At 31.2% G+C, this 25,035-nt stretch overlaps 1 protein-coding gene across 1 annotated transcript; it reads left to right on the forward strand.

The window, feature by feature from the left end:
• Nucleotides 1-1,805: 1,805 nt before the first annotated feature.
• Nucleotides 1,806-24,768, forward strand: LOC137923600 (hemicentin-1-like). Its single transcript, XM_068766818.1, is given in 26 exon segments — nucleotides 1,806-2,052; nucleotides 5,624-5,853; nucleotides 6,443-6,565; nucleotides 8,330-8,419; nucleotides 8,490-8,618; nucleotides 10,220-10,385; nucleotides 11,026-11,204; nucleotides 11,273-11,354; nucleotides 12,429-12,592; nucleotides 13,723-13,888; nucleotides 14,208-14,354; nucleotides 14,357-14,455; nucleotides 14,842-14,914; nucleotides 15,082-15,278; nucleotides 15,867-16,038; nucleotides 17,388-17,482; nucleotides 17,880-18,024; nucleotides 18,489-18,613; nucleotides 19,530-19,673; nucleotides 19,858-19,995; nucleotides 20,199-20,311; nucleotides 21,674-21,904; nucleotides 22,506-22,653; nucleotides 22,740-23,395; nucleotides 23,795-23,971; nucleotides 24,459-24,768. Coding segments are annotated over 26 exon segments (4,503 nt in total). The 5' UTR covers nucleotides 1,806-1,820; the 3' UTR covers nucleotides 24,741-24,768.
• The last annotated feature ends 267 nt before the right edge of the window (nucleotides 24,769-25,035 follow it).

Here is a 25,035-nt window from a genome sequence, read left to right on the forward strand (position 1 = left end):
ATGACTCCCTCATAAATGGCATCATGTTTTTTACCAAATGCTTTTCCCGTGCTATTTTTATCTCATAAATGATGAGAATTACAACTTTTAAAAAGGGCACAATGGATTTCTCAAGCCCAAACAAGGATGAAACCCCAAAATAAAACCAAATATTATAAAAATAACTAGGTTCGTATTGCGCGCGTGTTGCACTGCAATGCACGTTCTCATCACACAAAAGCCTACATATTTGCGAGGTGAATAAAGACGAAAGAAAATAACTAAACGACATACAAAACAGTGCAAGATGGTCTCCTTGCTTAACATTTTTCATCGATGATATTCAATCTATTATTTAATCCCATCGATCATATTTTGTGTCCATCCGAGCTGAAAAAAAAACTATTGAAAAAAAATTATCAACTGAGACTTAACGTCATAGATATTGAAAAAATACAACTTTACAAATCTCATTAGCTTTTTCTATAGAGATGTTTACAATACCCATGATCTTTCCTTTAGATTATAAGACAAAAAATAAGTCCCAAGTTCCATAGGCAAGTGTAAATGCTTTGTTTGTGTTAAAAAAACTTTATAGTAAAGAAAGTCACGACAGACATAAATAACTTATTTACAAATAAAACGTTTGGTTTCAAATCACTTATTTGAAATGAAATGAAATTTAGCTTGCACGCAATAAAACCAATGATATTACAGAGTTTTGAAACAATTCAATAGCGAAATATTTAACTTTTATTTTATAACTATTGTTTTTCTTACAAAGCTTTATCCACCGCAAGTTGAATGGTTCCAGTTAGCTCTTTCGGCTTAATAGTCACCCCTAATATACTATTATCGATAGTAACACTAATATTCACTAATATTCACTCTGTGTTTGGCACTAATCGGTGTAACATTACTCCTGAAGATGTCCCGTGGAGGGGTGAAACACGTTTTAAGTAATTTGGCGGTGGCGGTTGTGCGATTCGCATTGTTTGCCGCATACGCATTTATCAGCGGGCTGGCGGGCGGTGCACTTTGTTGAACGACTACCACTGCATGTGCGGAAGTGGCTAAATATTGGTCCTTTTCTTACTTAGGATGGACTTCCGCGAGGTAACGCCTGATTCCATTAAATATTTAACACTGATAATGACATGGTACAGAAAGAGCCTCGGGAGGTACTGGCCATATTCAAATTTCTCAATATTAGATTTTCGGAATCCAAAGAAAAAAATCCGCTTACAATATAACAAGTTGGTTTATTTTATGGGTAAGCAGCTATGCATGAGATATAATAAAAAATTAGCTAATTGAACTCGGTCGCTGTGTATAATTTCTACAGAAAATTACGCTAAACTTCAGATTTTCCGTGGGTCGAGGATTGTCTCCTCTCGCTTACGCAAGATTTTACGTTGCAGACAAAAATGTCAAATATCTTCAAACAAATCGTATAACGTTGTGCTGTAGAATACGTATCTCATATAGAATAGAGTATTGTTAACCTCTATTATCAAGTGAGGCTCAAACTAATGAAGTATTTATTTCTTCCAAAATGTAAATGCTTTTTTCATAAAATAATTATTATTTAGTAAAATATGAGATACACGTAACCAACTTTCCCATAGAAATATTTTCATTAGTTAGTAAAAACAACTTTTTTTATTAATATATAAGAAAGTTCTTATTACTTGCAAATTGCTTCCGATTTTAAGATTGTAAAAAGACACAAGGCCGGTATCAAGAGGGCAGGAGTTATCGCTATTAAAACCAATATACATAATTGTTTTTATCCCATACACTTTAGTGTACTTGTAACAATCAGTACAATCGGTCGTGCTATGTTATTACAAATATGTTGCGGTTTTTTAATTCTACACAGCTTCGCTGGTCCTGTGGAAGGCCATTTAGTGAATCAAAAGAGCAGCCTCGCTTTCGTGATAGATGATACTTATTCGATGCACGATGAAATCGACCAAGTAAAGGCTAAAACAAAATTAATATTCAACACTGTTTTGGAATCTGCGGCGTCACAAATAGAAAATTTTATTTTGGTGACATTCAATGATCCTGGTAAGTTTGTTACGATTTTTTCTTAATTATGTCCATGAAATAACACATAAAAGTATTTGTAATAGTCTAACTGGTTTCTATTAAAACAAAAACAGATATATTCAAATTCGAGCAACAATTATTTTTTGTTTTTAGTATTAATAAGTAGTAGAATGAGTTATTTTTGTACTGGCACAAGATTTAGCGATTAAACAAAGTTTTTATTTAAATTGATGCTAAAAACTCAACTCTTCAACTGTTATGACATCCACTGAAATTCAATAGCATTCTGAAAAGCTTGCTGTAACACAATTATCCAAACAATTTCATAAATATGGGATTACTTGATAAACTATTTGGTTTTACAAAGGGTTGCTCATCTTCCGATGCCGGAGTTGTTACTATATATTTTTAAGGCCTGAGAAGAGTGACTTATCAAAGAAGAGCATCTCGCATGGCATTTTTTGTTCAGAGCATATGATTGTGTAGATTAGGCGTTGGTCAGAAAAGGTAACGTTAAGAAAAAACAAAAAAAAAATATAACACTAAACAAAAACTTGTAAAAGAATCCTCTTCACCTTTGATTAAGCGACCACAAAAAATCCATCTTAATTGTGGGCTCTTTACGGATCATTGTGCGCTTGGAACTAACAGCTTTAAGATAAAAGTTTGCATTACATGGGAGTTCAATCTAATCTGCTCTTCTAGGATTCTTCCCATTTCGTACACAAGCTATCACTACAAATGATCCTATGAGAATAATAGTAAATAAATGAATAAATAAAATCACCAAAGTGCCTTTCCGAACATAATATCTGAAAATGATTATCTAAAAAATATCTAAAAAACGTTTTTCCGTCATGATCAATGATCAATGATATTTCTAAGTAACGTAATTATTAATTTAATAAAAACATTCTATTACATTGGTTTCATTTAAATAGTTATGTAGTACAGAAAAAAGTTTTATGGGCAGTCTTATCACACAAGTCAATCTCTTACAAAGGGTAGAAATGTAGAAGTATAAATAATGGGTAGTTATGGTGTATAAAACATACATATATACATACTAACATGCATACATAAACATACGAGCATATGTATATAACATTTATATTTATAATAAATAAGGTATAATACATATTGTGTCGGTATCAGTTATGTTTACAAAGCACAATTAACACTGTTTTGTTTTCTATTCCACGATCGATAATTAAATATTATTTTACTAAGAATGAAACTTACATAACGTCATTTAATAAACAAAGTAATTAATCACAGAAGATATTAATTTTATCAACAGTTTCATATCATTGCTCCATTACTCATTGGTTAATTTTTATAATATCTCCAAACAGGGAAATCCCCAAAGAACGGAAAAAATTAGTTCATAAGAGAAAAGTACGATGTAATATTTTGTAAAATAATAACGTTAATATTCTTAGCCCCGGTATTTTACTTACACCTGGTATTTTACTTACACCTTTAAATAATGTAGGAACCTCATTCTTGAAGTTCATAGTTAGATAAGATAGTTTGAGAATACTACAGGACAATTCCCTGATACTGACGCTTGTTGGAATTACGCCTAAATTGAGAATGGTTTTATGTAAATTAGCTAAGCTACTATTAATAGTCTAAAACATGGTGTTTATATAATGGTTTCCTTGTTTCAACATAGATAATTAAACACATGTACTTAATTCAATTAAATGCTTTGTTAAGTACAATGTTTCCTTCATGCCGTGATAAAATTGAACCACAAATGCAATTGTAATAACTGTTCCGTTTTATCATTCAAACCTATGCCTATTGAAAATATTAATGGAAAAATTCTAAGCAAAGGCGATTTCATTCTGATTTTTTAAAATAATTCTACAATACACCACCATCTTACGTCTGAATAATCATGTATTAAAAACTTGTAATGACATTTGTTTGTAGAATATTTAAAATGATAATATTTCTTGGGAATATATTGCTCTACCAGTTTTTTTAAACGTATTGTCAGTTTGTTATGGGTTTTTTGCAGATTATTTTGCACTAGAAATTCTTGTAATAATTAAAAATATGTAATGGGGAAAAGGTTTAAAATCTTAAAAAGTATTAATGACATATTAGGTACACGATATCCATAAATCAATACACACTTTTGTAATACACTTTTATAAACATCATACACTTTTGTAAACACATTTGTAAATTCAATTATTCAAGTGTTATGAATAATTAAAGTTATTAATAATTTTTTACGATAATTATTTTAATTTGCTTCAATTTTTTCAATTAAATACACCTGATCTCACAAAAGATAATATTCGCGGATTTATCATGGTGTTTAGTGGCAGATTTATATTTTTAAATTTCCATAAAGATTTAATATTAGACACAGTTAAAAAAAATTGAACGACAAAATAGAAATGCGGACGCCATTTTTTGAAAAGCATGTCATATAAATTTCTTCCGTCGATTAGAATACACTGTTCGAAATGGAGCCTAGTATTCTCACACTGCAGTAAACTTGATTTAATTGAGTTGATTACTTGATGAATATATATTTTTTAAATTTACACAAGGGTTGGGTAAAAAAAGGCTTAGTTAAAATAGTTAACTCCGGTGATCTCGATGATCACGGAAATTCCTCAAAGTGATTAATCATCAATACTGTATTAAAATCCGGGGATTTTTACAAAAACTGCTTACAACCAGTTCAATATATTTTTAAGACTCCTTTAAGATCGACTTCGCCCTAATGTGGTATTCATAGCCGAAGCAGTAGCGCGGAATGTCTGCACCGATAAACGAATTAAACTTACATTCGGTCCATCACTTATCTGCCGAACAACGAAGTGCGAACAAAATAGTCGTACGTATAAAACACTCTTAAAAAAGACTCGTTGGCAAACGCGTGATGCTCGACCATTGTCAAAAATTTAAAAACAATACACTCCTTCTGCACCTTTTAAAAACAAACACACTTTTTAAAAACGTAAATCTGCGATCTGACACCCGTTACGTAAGTTAAGAATAATTCGCGGAAAAGCGCTTTTGATAATGTTAATTGAGTGGAAATTTTGCATTAATTTTAGAGTATTTGTTAACAACATTTATATCGCACTAATATATGTTATACAAATACAACTGTTTTGTTTTTTGACAAATATGCTCTTTACTTCTGATATTTATCACATACACAGTGAGAGAGAAAAAAATTTAATGAAATATTTAATGGAATCAGGCGTTACCTCGCGGAAGTCCATCCTAAGTAAGAAAAGGACCAATATTTAGCCACTTCTGCACATGCAGTGGTAGTCGTGCAATAAAATGCAGCGCCCGCCAGCCCGCTGATAAATGCGTATGCGGCAAACAATGCGAATCACACAACCGCCACCGCCAAATTACTCAACACTTGTTTCACCACAAGCAAATATGATACAAAATTCTACAAAACCATAAGTCCATACCAAAACTTACAAAGATTACTTGTATTGCACAAAATTGACATAATATGGTTTATTTATTTTACCTCCAAGGATTTTACCTCCATGTATCTCGTTATTCGCACAATTGTTTATCTTTACAACCATTACAGCTGTTACACCTGCGATCGTTACTACCAACGAAAATGTATTCAGAAACGCATTGGATGCGATTCACGTATACGGTGGCGGTGATTGTCCTGAGATGGCGATGAAAGGGATTGAAGAAACTCTGAAAAATACTCTTCCCGGCTCTCTTGTTTACGTTTTTACAGACGCCGCAGCTAAGGATTATGATAAATATCCAATAATTAAAAGAATGGCCCAACGTCAACAATCACAAGTATACTTTTCTTTTAAATCTTTTTTATTCTTTTTCATCAATACGATACTTTTGTTCTTTCAATTACTTTCATATTATCGAACAAGAGAATTTCTAATATACGACTTGTAAAAAATATAACGGGCTACTCCAATTTCACAAGAACATGTTTTCTGTTTTATATTTGAAAACCAGCAATGATGCGATACTTTTTAATATCATTTTAATCTTGTTTTATTTAGATTGAATCCTGAAACTAGTAACCGGTGTTTTAATTATTTACTCAGTGGTTTGTATGAATAGAATAGTTTTGCTATTGCTGTTTTCCTCTCGATTTTTCCATTTTTTCTCTCAAAAAACATATATACATTCGTGCTAATGAAATTATCGTTTAGTTCTTGATTTTAACGTTTAACAGCTTTAAAAGATGAAATTTAAATAACGTATATTTGATTTTTAATGTACATTTGTAACTTTGGAGACAAGAAAAAACACAGTACAGTACAGTATCTCAATCCTGTGTCGCGCTTTTCGAACATTTTTTGAGGCATGGCCGTCATTTTATTTTTAAATAAAAACTAAAAATCTCATTGTCATTTTTCTTTTATAGATAGATTTTATGCTAACGGGAATGTGCGGATCCGAATCGGAAGAAAACTACAAAGTTTATCATCAATTATCTGCAGCTACATCAGGAAAAGTTTTTCACATCCAAAAGGATGAAGTTGGAAAGGTAATATTCTAGTGGTTAATAAAAATGGAGGCGTAGTCTTATTCTTCAGAATACATACCGTCGGTAAATAAAAATATAAAACAAGGGAGCAAGTAAAATTATAATATAGGACTGCATATTTTCTGATTGAGAGACTCTTGAAGCTTCATTTATCGGATTATCGGTTATGAAGTCATTCACTGGGGCTCATCGCCAAGTTCACAGTCGCTCAACGAGCCATGGAGAGGACATTATCAGAGGTTTCTTTACGAAATCAAATAAGAAATGATATGTGTAGACGAACAAATGAAACCGGTATAACCCAGCGGATTGGCAGCTTTGAAGGGACAGTGGGCAGACTGCATAGGGCGTAGAACAATTGACTGCTGGGTCTTTAATGTTCTGGGATTGTTGACTACAAACCGGCAAGGACTGCTTAGGATATCCTCTAAAAATGTGGACAGACGACTTTGTGGTCGTAGAAAGACACTGGATACCGCTTCCAATCGGTCTCATTGAAAATTTCTTGCGGAGGCCTTTGTCCATTAGTGGGAGTCATACGGCTGAAATGATAATAATAAATTGGCGTTAATATTGTACGTAGAGAGGAAAAATTGATTTGAGGAACACCTGTTTTTTTCTCCTTTACACAGTGTTACCAATAAGCACAATAGTTAAATTAACATTGTATACGACTCATAATTATAATCCGATAGCAATGGCTAAAATATTGAGCGCTAATAATATTTTCTGCATCTTTAGCTACATAATTCCAAAATTTCGAATAATTATTGACAATTCGGAAATATTTATTTTAACCAAAATTAATGGAAAAAAATTATGTCATTCAAATTCAACACTGTGGATATTAAGATTACTAACTTTGTGGCTCCGCTGCGAAATCGAATCAAAAATGAAATCTCCCATAGAATCACATTCACCTATGTAACTCGAAGAATTGTTCGTCTGAAGTGATAGTAGGTGGGCACATCTTTCTGCAATCGACGGAATAAAGGTTCTCTAAGAGGCCTCCATTAGGTGGACCTATGACATAGGCAATTGCAGGTTTTCGCTGTTTTCGGGAAATGCAAAATCGAGCGATTATGAGTGGCCTATGCCTTGTAGTTAACTTCTATCGACTCATATGATCATGAAGGTAAACAGGAAAGATATTTCGGAGCAAAAATTAGTTAATTGTAACAAAAGAAGTACAAAACCCTCTGGTCAGTAAAGCTAGGAATGACGTTATAAAATATAAATTGTAAACATTTTTTAAGTCCATTCGTTGATTTAGAAAAACTTATCCTATTTACATTTATGTGTTATGTTTGCATTATTTATTACGAATTAATGAATTGTATGTATTAACAGGAGTTGTTTTTCAGTGGATAAAATTATTGTAGTGGGATTCTTCTTAGGGCCATTAGGTTTTGGGGTAGAAATAATATCAAGTCCAAATAACTGCGTAAATTCATTCAAGCTTTGCCCGTTTTTAGGCCGTTGTAAATGAACGTAATGTTCCTCCTATAATACGGATGTAAATATAGAATTATATTTCGTTGGAATTCCCCTTTTCGATGCGCCGCTGACGATGACGTAATGTTCCTCCTATAACACCAATGTGAATATAGAATTATATTTCCGTGGAATTCCCCTTTTTGATATGCCGCTGTGGATAACGTAATATCGTTTCTTCATTAATATATGTCGATATTACGATGTTACGTAAGATCACTATAATGTTACAGGAATAAAATATACTAATAAATTATTATTTTGTTACAGATATTAAATTATGTTGCAAAAACTGTGTCAAGTCGAAGAACTGTTATAACCGATGCAAAATTGGAACCTGGTTACAATAAAACTTTGAAAGTAATGTTCTTGATTTCACATTATATTTACATTTTTGTATGGCATATAGCAAAAGCTTTTTTTTTTTCAGTTTCCCGTGGATGAAGAAACTAAAAATTTGCACATCGCTGTGATGGGCGAAAAACCTACTGTCGATGTCTTTGAACCGGATGGAAGTAAAACTGATACTGAAGATGTATTCAAAAATGACAAAACAATAGTAAGATACTTCAGTTTCCAAATTATTTTGTTAACTGAATTTTTTATTTATATATTTTATGTTTTATACTTCATCTTGACACAGAGAAGCAGAGACAAGAGAAGTACAAACGGAGATCTTATCGTTAACGCATTTTTTCGTATAATAAAAGGATGGACTTTTTTACCAAATTAGATATATTGTAATATTGGAAATGGAAATTAAAATGATGAGCACTTATAATACATGAACAAAAACTAGATATTTAAAATACAATTCATAAATATATCCACTGATAAGAAAATGTATGTATATTGATATAACTTCACAAAGGACAAGTACAGAGGCTTAGCTTACTTTTACAAAGTAGAGATTTGTCCTTTCTTACCAATACAAGCAACTCTTTCTAAAAGCGGTCGGCGTGGACAATTAATGATGTTTCGAAAGTTAGTACCACACCAGGGGTTTTTACATTCAAATTTACTACGATCAAAAAACCGAATGTTAGGAAAACAGGAAATTGAAACGGTTTTTATCTTATCTTAAAAAAAACAACTCTGGTACAGTAAAAATATTGTTAAATTAAATAAAGTAAAATAGAAAATCTAATCGATAAGTGATATTTTCCAAAGCTAGTCATTTCATCTTCTTATAACAAACCTAAGCTCGTTAGTTTTTTCCAATGGTTCAGTTATTGTGACTTGGTAATCTATGGTCAGTAAAAAGACCCTACACGGCACACAAAAACAAAACGATGACACAAGGTGGCGGATCCGATTGAGCTTAATGAGTCTACCTGTCTTTGCTTCTGCCAGTAAATTTTTCAGTTGTTTTGGTTATCGGAAAGTCCACTGCTCACATTGTCTCATGGCAAACTCAAGCTTTGCTTATGCACTTAACATTCTATATGGAAAAGAAATATATGTCGCGCGCATGACCAGACAGAGGTTGTGCGCCATAATATTCTTCTGGCTCTGCACAAATGAAGAAGAAAACCTTGGAGGATTTAGTTAGTGCAAATACACCACAGCCGGTCATTGCTCCGAGGAATCTATAAAGACATGTGAGAGAAAAACGATGCCGATATTTTCACATATATACACGGAACAAATAAACCTGAAGTACCTAATAGTTCAGCTACTAAGAGTATCTTAAAATTGTGCCGAAAATATGTGGTTACTTGAAAAAATATGTTTTATTGACTTTACTATATTTTTATGTATATAACACGGTAGAAAACCAATGAAATTTGTTAGTTTTTTGTGTCATCTTATTCCTCATAGACTTTCTTTATAGAAATGCAGTAAATTGCATAAGTATCTACTGCATAAATCTTTATTGTTAAAAATACCTACTTCAAATTTTAACATGAAATTTCAAAAAAATATTTAGAAAAATTGACCAAAGTGGCCATTGATGTAAAAATAAATGCAGTTTATACAGTTTACAAAATGGTATAATACTCGTATATATTAATATTTATCGTAAATATGCAGAGATTATTTACATGCAAAAAGGGTAAATTCGGATGAAGAAAATGTGATGTTAAATTTTATAACTTTAGTTGTCCACCTTTTATAGCCCATCTTTGATGAATTTCTCATAATAATGTTATTTTCAAGGTAGTAGAAGTACCAAAACCAAATCCGGGTATTTATACTGCTAAAGTAGGCAGTGAGAGTGAAACAAGAGCGGTTGTTACTGGTGCCACAAGTCTAAACTTCCAACATGGTTTCTCTCCTTTAGAACCAGTCACAATAGAAGATACAGCGACCAGACCTATTCGAGGTAAATAAAAAGATCATATATTTTTACACTGTCAAATTTTTTATAATATATCCTTAATTATTATATTTATTCATTTCTGAAAGGTTTACTGTTGGGACAAAAGTATTTTAGAAGTAGAAAGTTTCTCCATCCTTATTGTAAACGGAAGGGCTGTTATACGTGAGATCTCATATTGATCTTATACTGGTAAAATTACAACGCGTAAAAACATTTACTAGGTGTATAAACCTGAGTGTAGATCTTGCCAAGTTCGTCGGCAGATTTAAAAGGACGATTTGTGTCCAACCGTGGACGTTCTATTGCTTAAATGATGATGACAAACCAAGGCTGGACGACTTAATAATAAAAAAATATATTATTAATCACATTGTGTACTTATAAAATGTCAATTATGAGATCATACTAATATACATAAGAGCGCAATTCAATTCTATATTTTTAAATGTACTTTTTAATAAATAAATTACGATATTATTTTTTATCGTTGTAATAAAAATATGATTAAGAAAGAAAAATGATTTAGTTGTTGTTAGTAACTTCATATTTTAAAATTCGTCGACACATAGATAATTTGTCATCAGGTAATTTAAAAATCAAAAAGTTAATTAGAAGATTGTCTTATATTTTAAAAAAATTTCAGATAAATTGTCTTATTTGGCAATAGAGGTATCTAGCAAAGATACCGACGTAGAACTTGAAAAAGTGGAACTATTAGACATGGAAGACAATGTCATCGCTGTACGACCTTTAAAAAAAGTTGTAAAAGATTTCTATGTCGCCGGAAAAGAAATGCCACCAAATACTATGTTTAAATTAGCGGTAGGTTTTGTTTAAATAACTTAAATTATATGCCATGTGTTAAAAGACTCATATATATTAATTTACAGATTGTTGGTTACGTTACAAAATCGAAAACACCGATAAGAAGATTGTCTTTAACACCTATTGAACCACAAACACCGTCAACGGGTAACGAATATGAATAATATTATTTTTTTCTTTTTTTTCTTCATGAATTAATAATCAAGAATAATTGCTAATCTTAAGTCATATCCTAGTTAGATGTACCGGATCCATGCCTTTTGACGTATTATAATATTAACGAGCCAATTACGTTGAAATTTTGAGTATAATGATTTCTTTTCGTTGTTTTTATTTTATAACTTCCTCATTAAAATTCTTTCCACTGAAAGATTTTCCTGACTTACTACTGCAATATAGCATATGTTACAGTAGTAAGTTAAATTGGATTGGTTACATTATTTATTTATTATAAATTTTAAAAAATTTCTGTTCATACCAACTATTTGTACTACCAAGAAACACACTTTTTAGAAATCTTTCTATGAGCCTTATTATATGGTCAAGTATTTGTAGAATAACATATATGTAAATGCCATCGGCGATCTAGTTTACGGACCATTCCGCTCCGTGAACTCAGTACCGATGAAGCTGTAAAAGCCTTAGGGCTAACAGCATTAATATCTTCAGAAACAATAGAACAATAGAAATGCCACCGGTTTGTAAATAAATAAAAATAATCATTAAATATGTTGTGCACAATAAACGCTTAGTTCCATAGTGCCAGACTTAATGTCTTATAGTCATTGTCAACCAGACAACATATTCCACACGTTACCTCTGCTAGAGTAAACTGTACTGACTGGCCACGCAGGTGTTAAAATGTTATAAATTAAACTATATGCAACGTAAATACTATATTCATAATCTAATTCTTAATAAACACATATGTAAATAGATACATCATACGTATATACAATATAAGACACATTTAGATGGAAGTTACGTCGATTCATCTCCCTATCGGTCTCGAACGTTGTTTTCGAACATAAAATGGTTCTTGGCTCTTTAAGTTCGAAGAGACGTTTATTACAAAGTAAAAAGCTTTAAACTAAAAAATTAATAAAACAAGTCAGATTTGTAAGTAGGACAAAGCTGTAAAAGATTATTTGACAATCGTAGATTTCGCACATAGTTTGAATCGAGGATTTACAAGTACGTATTTATTATGAATCATTTCAGAAGAGAAACCTGTTAATAAAGCACCTACCGTAAGTATAGTGGGAATTCCTCTGAAAGAAGTTCTATATGGAGAACCAATACAGCTCCAATGCAAAGTCAGCGGTTATCCTAAACCAACGGTTACTTGGATAGATGAATCATCCGGAGCTACTGTATCGAATATGGTAAGAAATAATTTTATCGACATTTCTGCGCATAAACTTCCACTGCGTGGCCTAGCTCAGAGGTATCTATGGAGGATATATTATAATTGTTACATCTGGCAGGCGGGTTGCAATCAATAATTTATTTAAGCAATAAGACGAGTGACTATTTATATAAACAATAAGAAAGGTTATTCTCCTTGCCCCAGTATTTAATGTTGGAACCGAGTAATTACAAACCGATATTTAAAGTAACATATCCACATGTGTAAGAAAAGATCACGAGAGAAGATCTTTTAACGTTACATTAGTTACCAATTTATTTAATTCAATAATGAGATCATTGAAACATTATGTTTATATAATCTTATTGTGTTTATTTTAACTCACGATAGATCTAGAAGTAGGTTATCTTATTGTTTATGTTTATGTCGAGGACCTGTTTTCAAGTTATTTTATCACACATGTCTTTTTTGCCTTTTTTCCTATATGTAATAACTTTTCCCTGCAGTGGCAGCGAAATTAAATAGATGAATATCTATCGGCCAAAGATCCGACTTAGGAAAACGCTGGAGATCGCTACGCATTTTTGTTTGAGCAGAATTAATTCGCAGCACCTTGTTCTTCCACAAATTTAACCAGTTTCACTAAAATTAGTTCTCGAATTTTGTTAACAACAATTTTGACTGCCATTCTAATGGCCACAATATAAATAGAACTGCTCTAGATTTTAATAGTATTGCACCTCTGCTTTAGTTCAATTTCATATATATTTGTTGGTTTAAAATAAAACCTAATTTTTATTGATTGATTAGTATATCATTTTCTGTATTAGTAAAATTATAAGTTATATAGTTTCTCCTTAGACAGCGATATATCATTAACTGATACATTTAAATGCAAAAGTACAAGTAACTAGGATTCCTGTAGATTAAAAATTTAAAAGTAATACTTATATATACGTTAATTTCTTTATATGGATGAATGTTTTTGTATGTGTCTCTCTGAAGTTTGTTCGTGTGAGTTTTAAGTATGTAAAAAGTTGCACAGAATTTGCAATGTCAAATATTTTTTTAAGAAGCTAATTTAATGTAAGTAAGGAACTACTTGTTATTAAATCATAGTTCATCACAAACCTTTGAATATTTCAGATAGAAGAAGTAGACTTGCCGTATGATTACATGAGCGTCTATAAGATAGAAGAAGTAAAATCAAACACTTCATATGGATGTCGTGCCTCCAATGGCTTTGGTCAAGATAAAAAATCTATTGCTGTTATAGCACTAACCAAGTTTGATGTTCTAAATGTAACAAATGGTAAATTAAATTCTTTGTTTAATCTAGCACATTAAAAAGTTGAGCATCGATGCAACTTATAAAAATATCTCATTTTTTTAAAAGATACAATAAGAGAGAAAAGAAATGCAAGATTAATAAAAGGAATTAAATTTTTCTAACAAAAAATCGATATTTTTTTACAAAAATTTTCTCTACATACCATTGTTTCTTTGTCGGAAAAAAATATTGTTTAATTAATGAGTTTATCATGCATAATAAGTTTAGGCGTGTTTTTGAAAAGGAATTCTAGTTTCTTTTTCTTTGAATATATGTACTCTTAACAATAAAAATGTTTTAGAGACGAGTTTAGAATATGGAGAAAAAGGTATTCTCTACTGTTTAATTGACGCGGTTCCACCAGCTGAGATTACATGGTATCTTAATGGAGAATCATTGGTACACGATAAAAATATGGAGATATCAGCGAATGGGTCTATTCTTACTATAAAAAAATGCAACCCAACTTTCAAGGCAAATACATATGCGAAGCAAAAAACGAATTAGAAAGAAAAGTTTTCTTCTTTAACCTCGAAATGACTGGATCTGGTAAATCAATATTAATTATTAAATCTTAAAACAAAAATATATAACCTATCAAAAATAATTTTATTATTCCCGCAAGATACTCAAGTCATTATTGCAAATGGCATTGACAACTTGTGTACGTCATGAGACGAATGCCAGAAAAGCCTACTTTGGTACGATAGAGCTCTTCTATAAAAACAGCCTTCGAGGTAAAGCTACGGCAGATCTAAACACTTCCAGATCTGAAAAGAACATACAGGAAAATTAGACTATTTTTTGTTATCCCTGAAGATATCTTGTAAAAACCTTCACAGGATTTACATAAATGTTTTTGATAATTTAATTTCTTAAATTAACAACGTTTTTTTTAGTGGGAATAATAAATATTATATTTTTTTGCCTTTCAGCTGTTCCGTTAATTGATGATTCGGTGGTACAAATTGAGGCAAATGAAAATGAAAGTGCGGTTATTCATTGCAAGTAAGTAATTTCCAACAAATGTTATTATTTACATATCACAAGACTTTCAAAGCATTTCTAATAACTAAGTGATTAATATGAAATACGTCCAACTCGTCAAAAAATAGAGAATTGGATTTTTTTAATTCAAGCCACATTTATAAAAAAAGATATTATTAATGTTATAGTGTCACCCAAGGAATACCAGAACCTGAAATACGATGGAGTTTCTTATATCAATATTCTCAAGAGTACATTCCTCTATCTGAATCTTCACAAACTCTTCATATAAATGATGTGAACGTTCTTAATGCGGGTACATATAAATGTGAAGCATTCAATACTTTTGGAAGGGATGAACATGAAGTAGAGTTAGTAGTTAAATGTAAGTATTTGTTTTCATATAAATCAAGAATTTTCTCCTCATATAAAATATTATAGAGATAAACAGAGAAATAACGAAAAAAAGAAAGAGACATATATTACAATAACAGTGTCTTGCCCGCTTCGCGGAGCCCGCAATGTCGTTTATGGGCGTACTCAAAAAAACATCCTTGGTGAAAATTAAAAATATTAAAAATATCTAGAAAAGTTTTGTACCTACAAGAAGTATAGTATCGTATAAATCTATGTTTTGTAGAGGTTAACTATTCATTATTTTTACTTCTACTGTTTCCATTTTATGGTTATCTGTAAGAGATTGCTTCGTGGGATACGACCGCCCATTGTAGTTATCATTACTATTACATCTTACTCATTACTACACTGTTTATTATTATGGTAGTTTAATATATTTGTGTTCTAACGTGTACAACAAATAGTTTGAAAATATCTTATTACTTTTAATCAATGCTTCTTAGCGGGTAGAATTTCATAAAATCAGTTCCTAATTGACCTCAACTTGGCAAGAGAAATATTTCTACAATATGTTAAATCTTAGATGTAAGTGATAAAACATTATTTATCACTATAGATCGACCTAAAATAAGGAATAAAAGAGAATTAGCTAAAGGCGAAGAAGGCAAAAGAATTTTGTTAGAATGTGATGTTGTCGGAGTGCCTGAACCAAAAGTCAGATGGACCTTTAATGGAACTGTTATTAAAAGGTCTTTAAGGCGAAGGATTTATAGAGACAATGCATTAAGGTAACAGACGCAATTTAATCTTAATAATTATAAAAAGTATGTTTATTGATAATTAGACAATTGTATAATACATACCACACATAACGCTTAGTCTTGCCATAAATATTGTTAGAAAGAAAAAACAATATTCTTTTTATTGTACGTAACATTTATTACAATTAAAGTGTGTTAGTTTTATACATTAATTTAAAACCATTTAACAAGTATAAAGCTTATTCGAAGTTGTCTCCATTTTGGCATTGTCACCAACAGTGGAAGTTTTATTGTACCTATCAATAACACGATACACAGATATTTGACTTATACCAAGCGTACGGAGAATTTAAAAAATTTTTTTTTGAACTTTCAACTTTATGTAATGAAATCACAGCGATTCAGTTTTTTTATTACTCTTCTCTTTTTAATACCACAAAATATATAACAATATAGTGGCGAGAAAATGAGAAAACTCAATAAACAATGGTATAAAAATGACAGATTCCAAATTCAAAAGTATTGTGTTGTTTATTTTCTATTATAAAAATATTTGTGGCAATACTAAGTTTAAAAACCGTCCACTACTCGCTACGTGCACTTTAATGAACGCTCTCTCAATTTTTCTTACGAATAAATTTCATAAACCCTTTTTTGTACAAGTCTTAGGACTCAAATATATCTTAATGAATCAGTATATATAGGTGTATATCTCTTATATATAGTATTTTAATTGTTTTGTATTATTTTTACCACGTTTACACACATATCTACTTATCATCTCCGCACCACTTTAGGTTGACAAGTAGAGAATGTACTTAAACTACTACTATGCCTTGTATGTAAAAATTACTTAATGCCTTAAGTCCATCGTTATTAAAGAGTAAAAAGAGTAAAATAAATAAACAAATAAAATAAGTAGTCAAATTTATTTTACTAACATCATTTGGTTTTTGGGTAAGTTATAATTTAATCACATTCAATAACATGCTTTTTTATGGAAAAAATAATTAAATAATTAGGACAAAAAATCGTAATAGAATTCAGGACATCTGTAGACGAACGAAAATAACCGACATAACCCTGCGGATTGGCAAATTGGAGCGGCAGCGAAGTAGATAGAAACCAAGAACCAGCAACAGTAGTGTAAAATATAGCGGATATTTTACACTACTGTTGCTGGTTCACAAGAGAGATGGACGTAGTTAATGTTGTCGAAAAACGCTGTAAGCTAACCGCTTGTACCAATCTTATTGAAAATTTATGGTGCAGGTCTATGTCCAGCTATGATCGTCCTTCGTCTGAAATAATGATGATGATTGTAAACAGAAAACATGATAATATTTAAAAGGTAAATAATTAATCCATTTTTACAGCTTTATTGCAAAGCTAAACGACTCGGGAAACTATTCTTGTATAGCAGTAAATGAACTCGGATCTGATACTCAAAATATTCAAGTGAAGATATTCGGTAAGTTTATTTTAATTCATTTTAAAATGTTACCTTTCAGAGATCCTTTATTTTTATAGTGAGCATGGAAAAATTTGTTTTGATTAAATTCTTGTGAATCAAAATAAAATGGAAACTGAATACGCAATCTTCATTGAATTTTTGACTAACTTTTACTAATTTTCATATTAAGTGTGATAATTTAGGAATCTGTATTCTTTAAGGTTTTGTGACTAAAAGTACAACAGGCATATGTTTTAGCAAAAACAAGAACAATTTTTGGTTATTCACTAATTCGATATTACAAAGATTATACCAGCGACATTCTGGAATAAAATGTCCTTTAATTTTAACAAATTAAATAAATTATTTTAGTGAAAATGGCATATCCATTGATATAAATATATTTTCATTTTAGGCACTGTAAAAATTAAACCACCTGTTAAAAGCAGTTTTAAACAGCCAGTTGGATCTTCCTTAACACTGCCATGTGAGGCAAGTGGACATCCCAAACCAACAGTTAATTGGTTATTCATAAGTACTAATGAAACTAAAGTATTAAGGTATGTAACACAAATTCTAGATTAAGAAAACAGACCGGCAAGGGCAGCGTAGGACATCCACTCTCAATTGGACAGATCTCGTTGACATTAGAAAACACTGGATCCAGGCCACTTATAACCGGTCCATTTAATTATCTATGAGAGAAGCCTAGGTCCAATAGTGGTCATAAAAATGTCAGCTATCCACCTTGTAGATGGATGTTATACATTGCGCTTGCTAATGCATGGTCTCTCCGTAAAAATTATAATTTTACTTAAACCTTTAGGACTAAGATTCACTATCAGTAATTTATTTGAATAGATATTATTTTTAAGACCTATGTAGGTCACTATTATTACTTAAACTCGTCGTAATATATTTAACAATTAACTCTCTTATCGATTTAATATTTTCAATTTCATCATAAAATAAAAAAAACTATTCCTTGCTTTAGATAACATATTACATTACCAATATTTTGCAGACCAAGTGATGCGTCAGATTCATTGTATTTAACACATATGCAATCAGATCAAAGTGGTTACTACGTGTGCGTAGCAAAAAATCCTGTTGGATCAACTAACATAACATATTCCGTCAAAGTATTAGGTAAGCAAAAGTTTTTTTTTTAAGATTTTGTAGTAATGCTAGCCAGATAAAGTTTTCAGGAATTATTTTATGATACATGAACTCTATTTTGAAGATAGGTTGGAGAAAAAAATATGTTATATGATAGTAGTATTCAACTTATTTGAATTTTTGACCAAAAATTACGAACGTAGGCTTAACATTATATCATTTAGTTCTCTGAAAGGATTAGTGATTTTCGAAAAAAAAATCACAAATTATCAAGTATCAATGTTACTGAACTTTATCAGCGCCATACTTAATGCACCAATTATGTTACAACCTGTATATGTCTATAATATACATAAAGTTTTTCAGTTACATTAATTATAAAGGAACTAATTATTAAATATGTCTAAATTGTAGAAGTGCTTTCCGTAAAGCAATTAATAATACATTTTTAATATCTTAACATACTTACTTATAAATTGTACATAGCTATTAATTTATTAATGATTTTGACTACTTTTTACCATAAATTGTTCATGTTCTAACACTTGAAGTGGTTTTTAAAAAATAAATATTATTGAAGTATAAAAGCCAGTAGTTGAATTTGATTATTACACATTATCATGTGAATCAATCGTGTTACTATGCCTTATACAAGGTAAACCCACCCATAAATCCACATGAAACTGAAATCAGATGTTTCACCAGTCAAACATCTTATATCTGTTACCCCAGAAAATTAATTTTAAAAAATTAGGTCACGTATTTCTTAAATTAATGTTGTTCAAATTGTCGGTAAAGTAAGATTAAAAAATAGAGCCTAGTTTATTCATATTTTTTTAATAATATTGGGTTAACCACTATATGGCCTATCAGCTAACATCATAGTAGCGTTAATTTATCTTATATTGTTCGATAAAATTTTTCAATATTCTTTATAACATTTCAGTCCCACCATCTATAGTGAAGACATCTATGCCGGAAAAATACACAGCCGTCGCAGGGGATTTATTGTTAAATCTACCATGTAATGCAAGCGGAAACCCAAAACCAGTGATAACTTGGACGAAAGATGACTTGAATATACCGACAGGTCATAATAAACAACATGCAATAACAATACAATATTGCAAAGTGCTGTAGGCAGACTAACTATATATAAGCTTACTAATATATACCTACAATATTACTAGTTGTTGCCCGTCCGCTTCGCGACCTTAAAGCTTCGAGGCTCCCTCCAGCATCATTAGTTAATTAATTTATTTTTTCTCCAAAAGGTACCGAATGGTATGACATAAAAGACGACGGTACATTGACTATAAAACATATTGATGATTCGTCAACTGGCGGATATTTGTGTAAAGCAGAGAACAGTATTGGAACAGATTTGAAATATGTTGATGTCAGTGTCTTACGTAAGTATTATAGTATCATTTATCGTAAATTATCACAAACACATCGTTTTTCCATTTTCAATTTATAATTTAATACAAATACATTAATTATGGCATGCATTCTTTTTAAAACTGAATAATCCTTATTTGTTCATGCATATAGAAAAATATTCTCCTAAATGCAGTGGATAATAACTAAGAAACTATATTTATTTCTGTTAAAGCATATCCTGAACCGAGTCCGCGGCCCAGTACTATGAATGTTGAAGAAGGAAAATCTGTTGCAATCGATTGCGAGATTCCACATAAACTTGGAGATAAACTAACGTGGTACAAGGTAAACGTTTAGAAGTAAATTCATAACAGAATTTTGGTTTGTAATTAAGAAATTATTAACAATAACTCCATCTGTAATAAGTTCGTTACTTCCTTGGATTACTTCATTAGGTAAAGAAACAAAAAGAATATCTATCAATAGTAAGATTATGCAAGGCATTGAGAGTATGTTACAGATTGTAGTTACCATATTCAACACAATATATTTACTATAAATTTGCGGAAATAAATAGTACCCCATGGTCGACACTAAACTTAGCCTCACCTTAATAAGAATTTACCAAATAAATAACAAAGCGGTATAAGCATTAACTAGTACAAATAAAAGGATGGAACATTCAGAAAACAAAGACTAGTCAGCTAATTTACAAAGACCTAATTTGTCTGATTTTTTTACCTTAACATAAATAGACTATTGGTATTAACAAATGAACTACACATAGTAGAACTGTGGTTATTTTTTTCATGAACAATATCTTTCAAATTCGTAAGTGTTTAACGTGCTTATAAAATGAGATAAAAACGATCGACAGGAATAAGACCCAAGATAACATATTTTAGGATGCTCTTTGAAACCCTCACTGTGTACATTATCATATAAAACATACGATAATAACAACCGAAATAGTTTGAGCTCAGATACCTTCTCGGTCACTGTATAAAACACCCGTCTAAACGACTTCACGATGTAACATGATAGCCACGATATCCAGTGAAATAATGTTAATACCTTGGTTCCCGAGAAAAGTCTCGAACTTAGTAAACACTGTGATACTAAATGTAATTAGGTCTGTACTAAGCGACTTCAGCACTTTGCCTCGTATAAGCATATGGGTCAAACAGCATTTGTCAAAATATAAAAGATGTGAATCAAATTGATAAAAGTAATGTTAAACGATCAATGATCTAGTTTAATAAAATTATAAAAGGAACTAATGTTTGGTGAAATGTACGAGTTTGATGTCGTTAACAAATGTGTCGTGAAAGATTATAATAATAGTTATAGCTTAAAATGTCTTTATCTTTATCATTTTCGTATTACTGTGCACAGGCCAAAATATTTTTAATGAAACCAGTTCAAACCGACCTGCATCCAGTGTTTTCCAATGACAATATCATTAGTCTAATTTGTGGGTGGATGTTTTACGCTAACCTAACCTTACCTGCGTTAATCTTAAGACTCAAACGATCATCTGTTCTACACCCGGTGTAACCTATCCACTCAGCTTAGACTTGCCAATCCAAGAGGCTTAGTCGGTCTCTTTTGTTATACAAACGTAACAAAATTTATTTCTGTGATCATTTTTTGCACACCAAACATTACGATGATATTTGATAATTAAAAGGGACAATATATTTTTAGGGATCAGAAATTTTAGCTGACGGAGAATTAACTTTAAGACACATCACGAAATCAGATGAGGGTCTTTACACATGCCGTGTTAGTAATTTCTCTGGAGCCGTATCTGCTTCAAAATTAATAAGCGTTGGCTACAAACCAAGCTTCATAACCGATGAAGATGAAGTCATTGACTTCTATTTGGATTCGGAAACAACATTGTATTGCGGCGCGATTGGAGATCCACCACCAGAGGTAGTATAAGCTTCATTGATCAGTTTAACATAACTACATTAAAATTTGAACGCAGTTATTAGATCGACAGAACTTTATAATTATATCATCAAATTAATAAACCAGAAATAAAAAATCAAAAATTGTTATACACAAAAAACATAAATTTTATTTTCTTCAGTCATCGGCAACATTTTTTTTGTTAAAACATTTTAAAACAGAAAAATTAAAACTAAAATCGCACCATAATACGTTCCAATCACTGTACAAGAATGGCATGCAGGGATCAAAATCCGTACAAATCATTTTTTAGCAATTTTACAAAGCTTGTTCCACTGTAGATTTACTAATAAAAAGTTACGAAATATAATGAAACAAAATTAAATTATTTAAAAATTTTTTCCAGTGCGGACATTTAAGTTCAAAGTTTTCACAATGCAGATTCGATAAGTTTTTAGTATTTGAATAAACACAGGTATATTACAATTTTCATAAATTAAAAAGATATAACAAAGTACCTGAATTACTTCCAAAGAATTACATACACTACGGTAAAACAATATTTGTAAAAAAAATAGGAAATTGTTTAAATTATCTTTTTATTAAAAAACATTATTTACAGGTAACTTGGTGGCACAATGAGAAACAATTGAATAAGACAGAAATGATCTACACTATCAATATGTCACCAAATGATTTGGGACGTTACTCATGCGTTGTAAGCAATCTTTTCGGGACAATAACTCGGAATTTCGATGTCGTTGTCAATGGTTAGTTCGTGATTTAAAATCGAAACTTTTTTGGTTCATTTATGTGAAATAGTTATTATTTTATTATTAATTGACATTTTTTTCAGATTGCTTATTAAAACTGAACGAGGATATCGATACTCCTTTCGCTTTTACATATGACATTCGGTCAGCTTATTCAGAAACCAATGTTTTATTCATTCCTAAAAAACAATCTGTCGTACTTTTTTGTGAAAATGGATTTAAGAATTTTGATGAGACAGAACTAGAAGCAGTTTGCGTCAAAGAATCGGTTCTGGAAATTAATCATACTTTAATGAATTTTGAGGATTTAAAATGCAAAATGGATGTAAGACCTATTACAAAGAACACGGGTATACGTTGTGCACGAGGAAATACAGAAATGATAAAAGTTGGATTTAAATCTGCAGGTGCATTTTCAAAAGTTTATGATATTTGTTATGATAAAGATAAAAAAATGCCTATATATGCAACGAATCCCGTGAAACCCTCAACAGCTGAGGTAAAAGATTATGAAAATTGGTTTGATAATGATTTGGTAAATTATAATTTTGATGATTTATATAATTGTAAAAGTCAAATCCGCGCATTTGTTTCAATAAGGCCCTTGAGACGAGGTTATGAATGTTGTTTTGCAAAAAGGCAATTAGTTAATACCAAAGATGTTCCCTCTGGTTTATCACAAATTGCAACGCGAACTAATTTGAACCTAGTACCACATTGGAGTACATGCAATTCCAAAGTAAGTAATAATTGTTAATTTTTATATCATTAACAATAAGCCCTACATCGTATATTAAGGAATAGCTTTTAAAAAATAAAATGAGCCCTAACTAGCCTTTCCTTATCTCGAAATATAAGATTGATTTTACAGACAAGTGTCATCCATAATGGATCAGCGTTGTGAATTACAACTTGTAGCTTCTCTTAATGATAAGAATAGTGTGACAATATAACAAGGCTAATATTAAAATTCAAGCACAAGATAATATCTTTCACTATAACAACTTTCATTTGTTTTTGCGTCGTAAATCAATAACACTGCCTTTAGTGTTATTGTAACGACCACTTCTTAAAGATCGACCTTTAGCACAAATGCTTATTGTTCGTGTTATTTATTCTAAATTATCATTATCAATAGAATTGGGAGGAAGTGGAGAAGAGAATAAGAGCATTAGTAAAGCCACTGGACCGAGACTTAGTCGTGATAACTGGTACGTCAGCGCAACTTAAATTTGCTAAAAGTTCAACAGTTGTTGACGTTAATTTGTCAGACAGAGATGGGAAAACGCAACAAGTTCCAATGTTTTTATGGAAAGTAAGTATTTTCGTAACATAATCCTTCAAAGTATCATCATATTCATCCTTTCAGCCGTAAGACCGCATCCGCTGCTAGAAATAGGCCTTATAGATTTCCAATGCGTTCGACAGTATCATCAGTTTACCTTGCGGAATGAAATCCAACGCTACGCTTGCCGATCTGTAATCTTCACTCCGAAATTTTAAGGCCCCAGCAGCCATCTGTTCTGCGCGCTATGTGACCTGCCAACTGCCACTACAAGTTACCAATTCTCTGGGCTTTGAGAATAACTTTCGTTTATTAGAATCGTAGAATAATTTATATTAGTACTTCCTCATTTCTTAAACAGTAGAAAGTTATTGAAAATTTTCTTATTTAAGTCAGTAGAAGATTACTAAACATTACTTATAGTCGGTTCAAGTTTAGATCTTTGGTTGTTTTACTGTCTTTATTGAAAACATTACGTGATAAATCATACAATATACATTTTCTGAATGATTAACAGGTTATTAAAGACGAATACGCAAAAGCATCGCTTGCTATCATACAAGTCAACGTCCCGGACTTAACTCTCTCCGAAGCGACCGGCTACATGCTTTGTAGAGACGTCTGCGACAAGACAGAGTGGATGAGAAGTCCGGAATGGCGTAACGTTGAAAAAGGGTTCACGTACTGTTGCACGATAAGAGATTTCGAGTCAACTTTTGGTTTCCGGGGTCAGTTTAGTTACGGAGCGGAAGGAATATTGACGGATGCGTCATTAATTCCTAAACACTCTTTGACATAAACATTTATTATATTATCTATGAACTTTATAAATAGTTGTTATGATAATAATGTAATACGAGACACTTTAACTGTAATACAAGAAGTAAAAAAATAAAAATAATACATGTAATAATATAGATTTTTTATTTCAAAATCCAACTAAAGGGACGGTCATAAAAAAAGTCTGAACGGAGAAGTAGTCTATATTGCAACGTGTGACAAGAAGTTACACCGGGGGACGGGAGGGTGTAAGAAATCCTCACGATTGGCACTAGGGTACCTAAATGCTACTTATAAGGTATATCTGAATATTT

Source organism: Battus philenor, unplaced genomic scaffold (assembly GCF_028537555.1).
Source record: "Battus philenor isolate CCGP_79_NKW_IND1 unplaced genomic scaffold, ilBatPhil1.0.hap1 SCAF_22, whole genome shotgun sequence".
Taxonomy (NCBI): Eukaryota; Metazoa; Arthropoda; class Insecta; order Lepidoptera; family Papilionidae; genus Battus; species Battus philenor.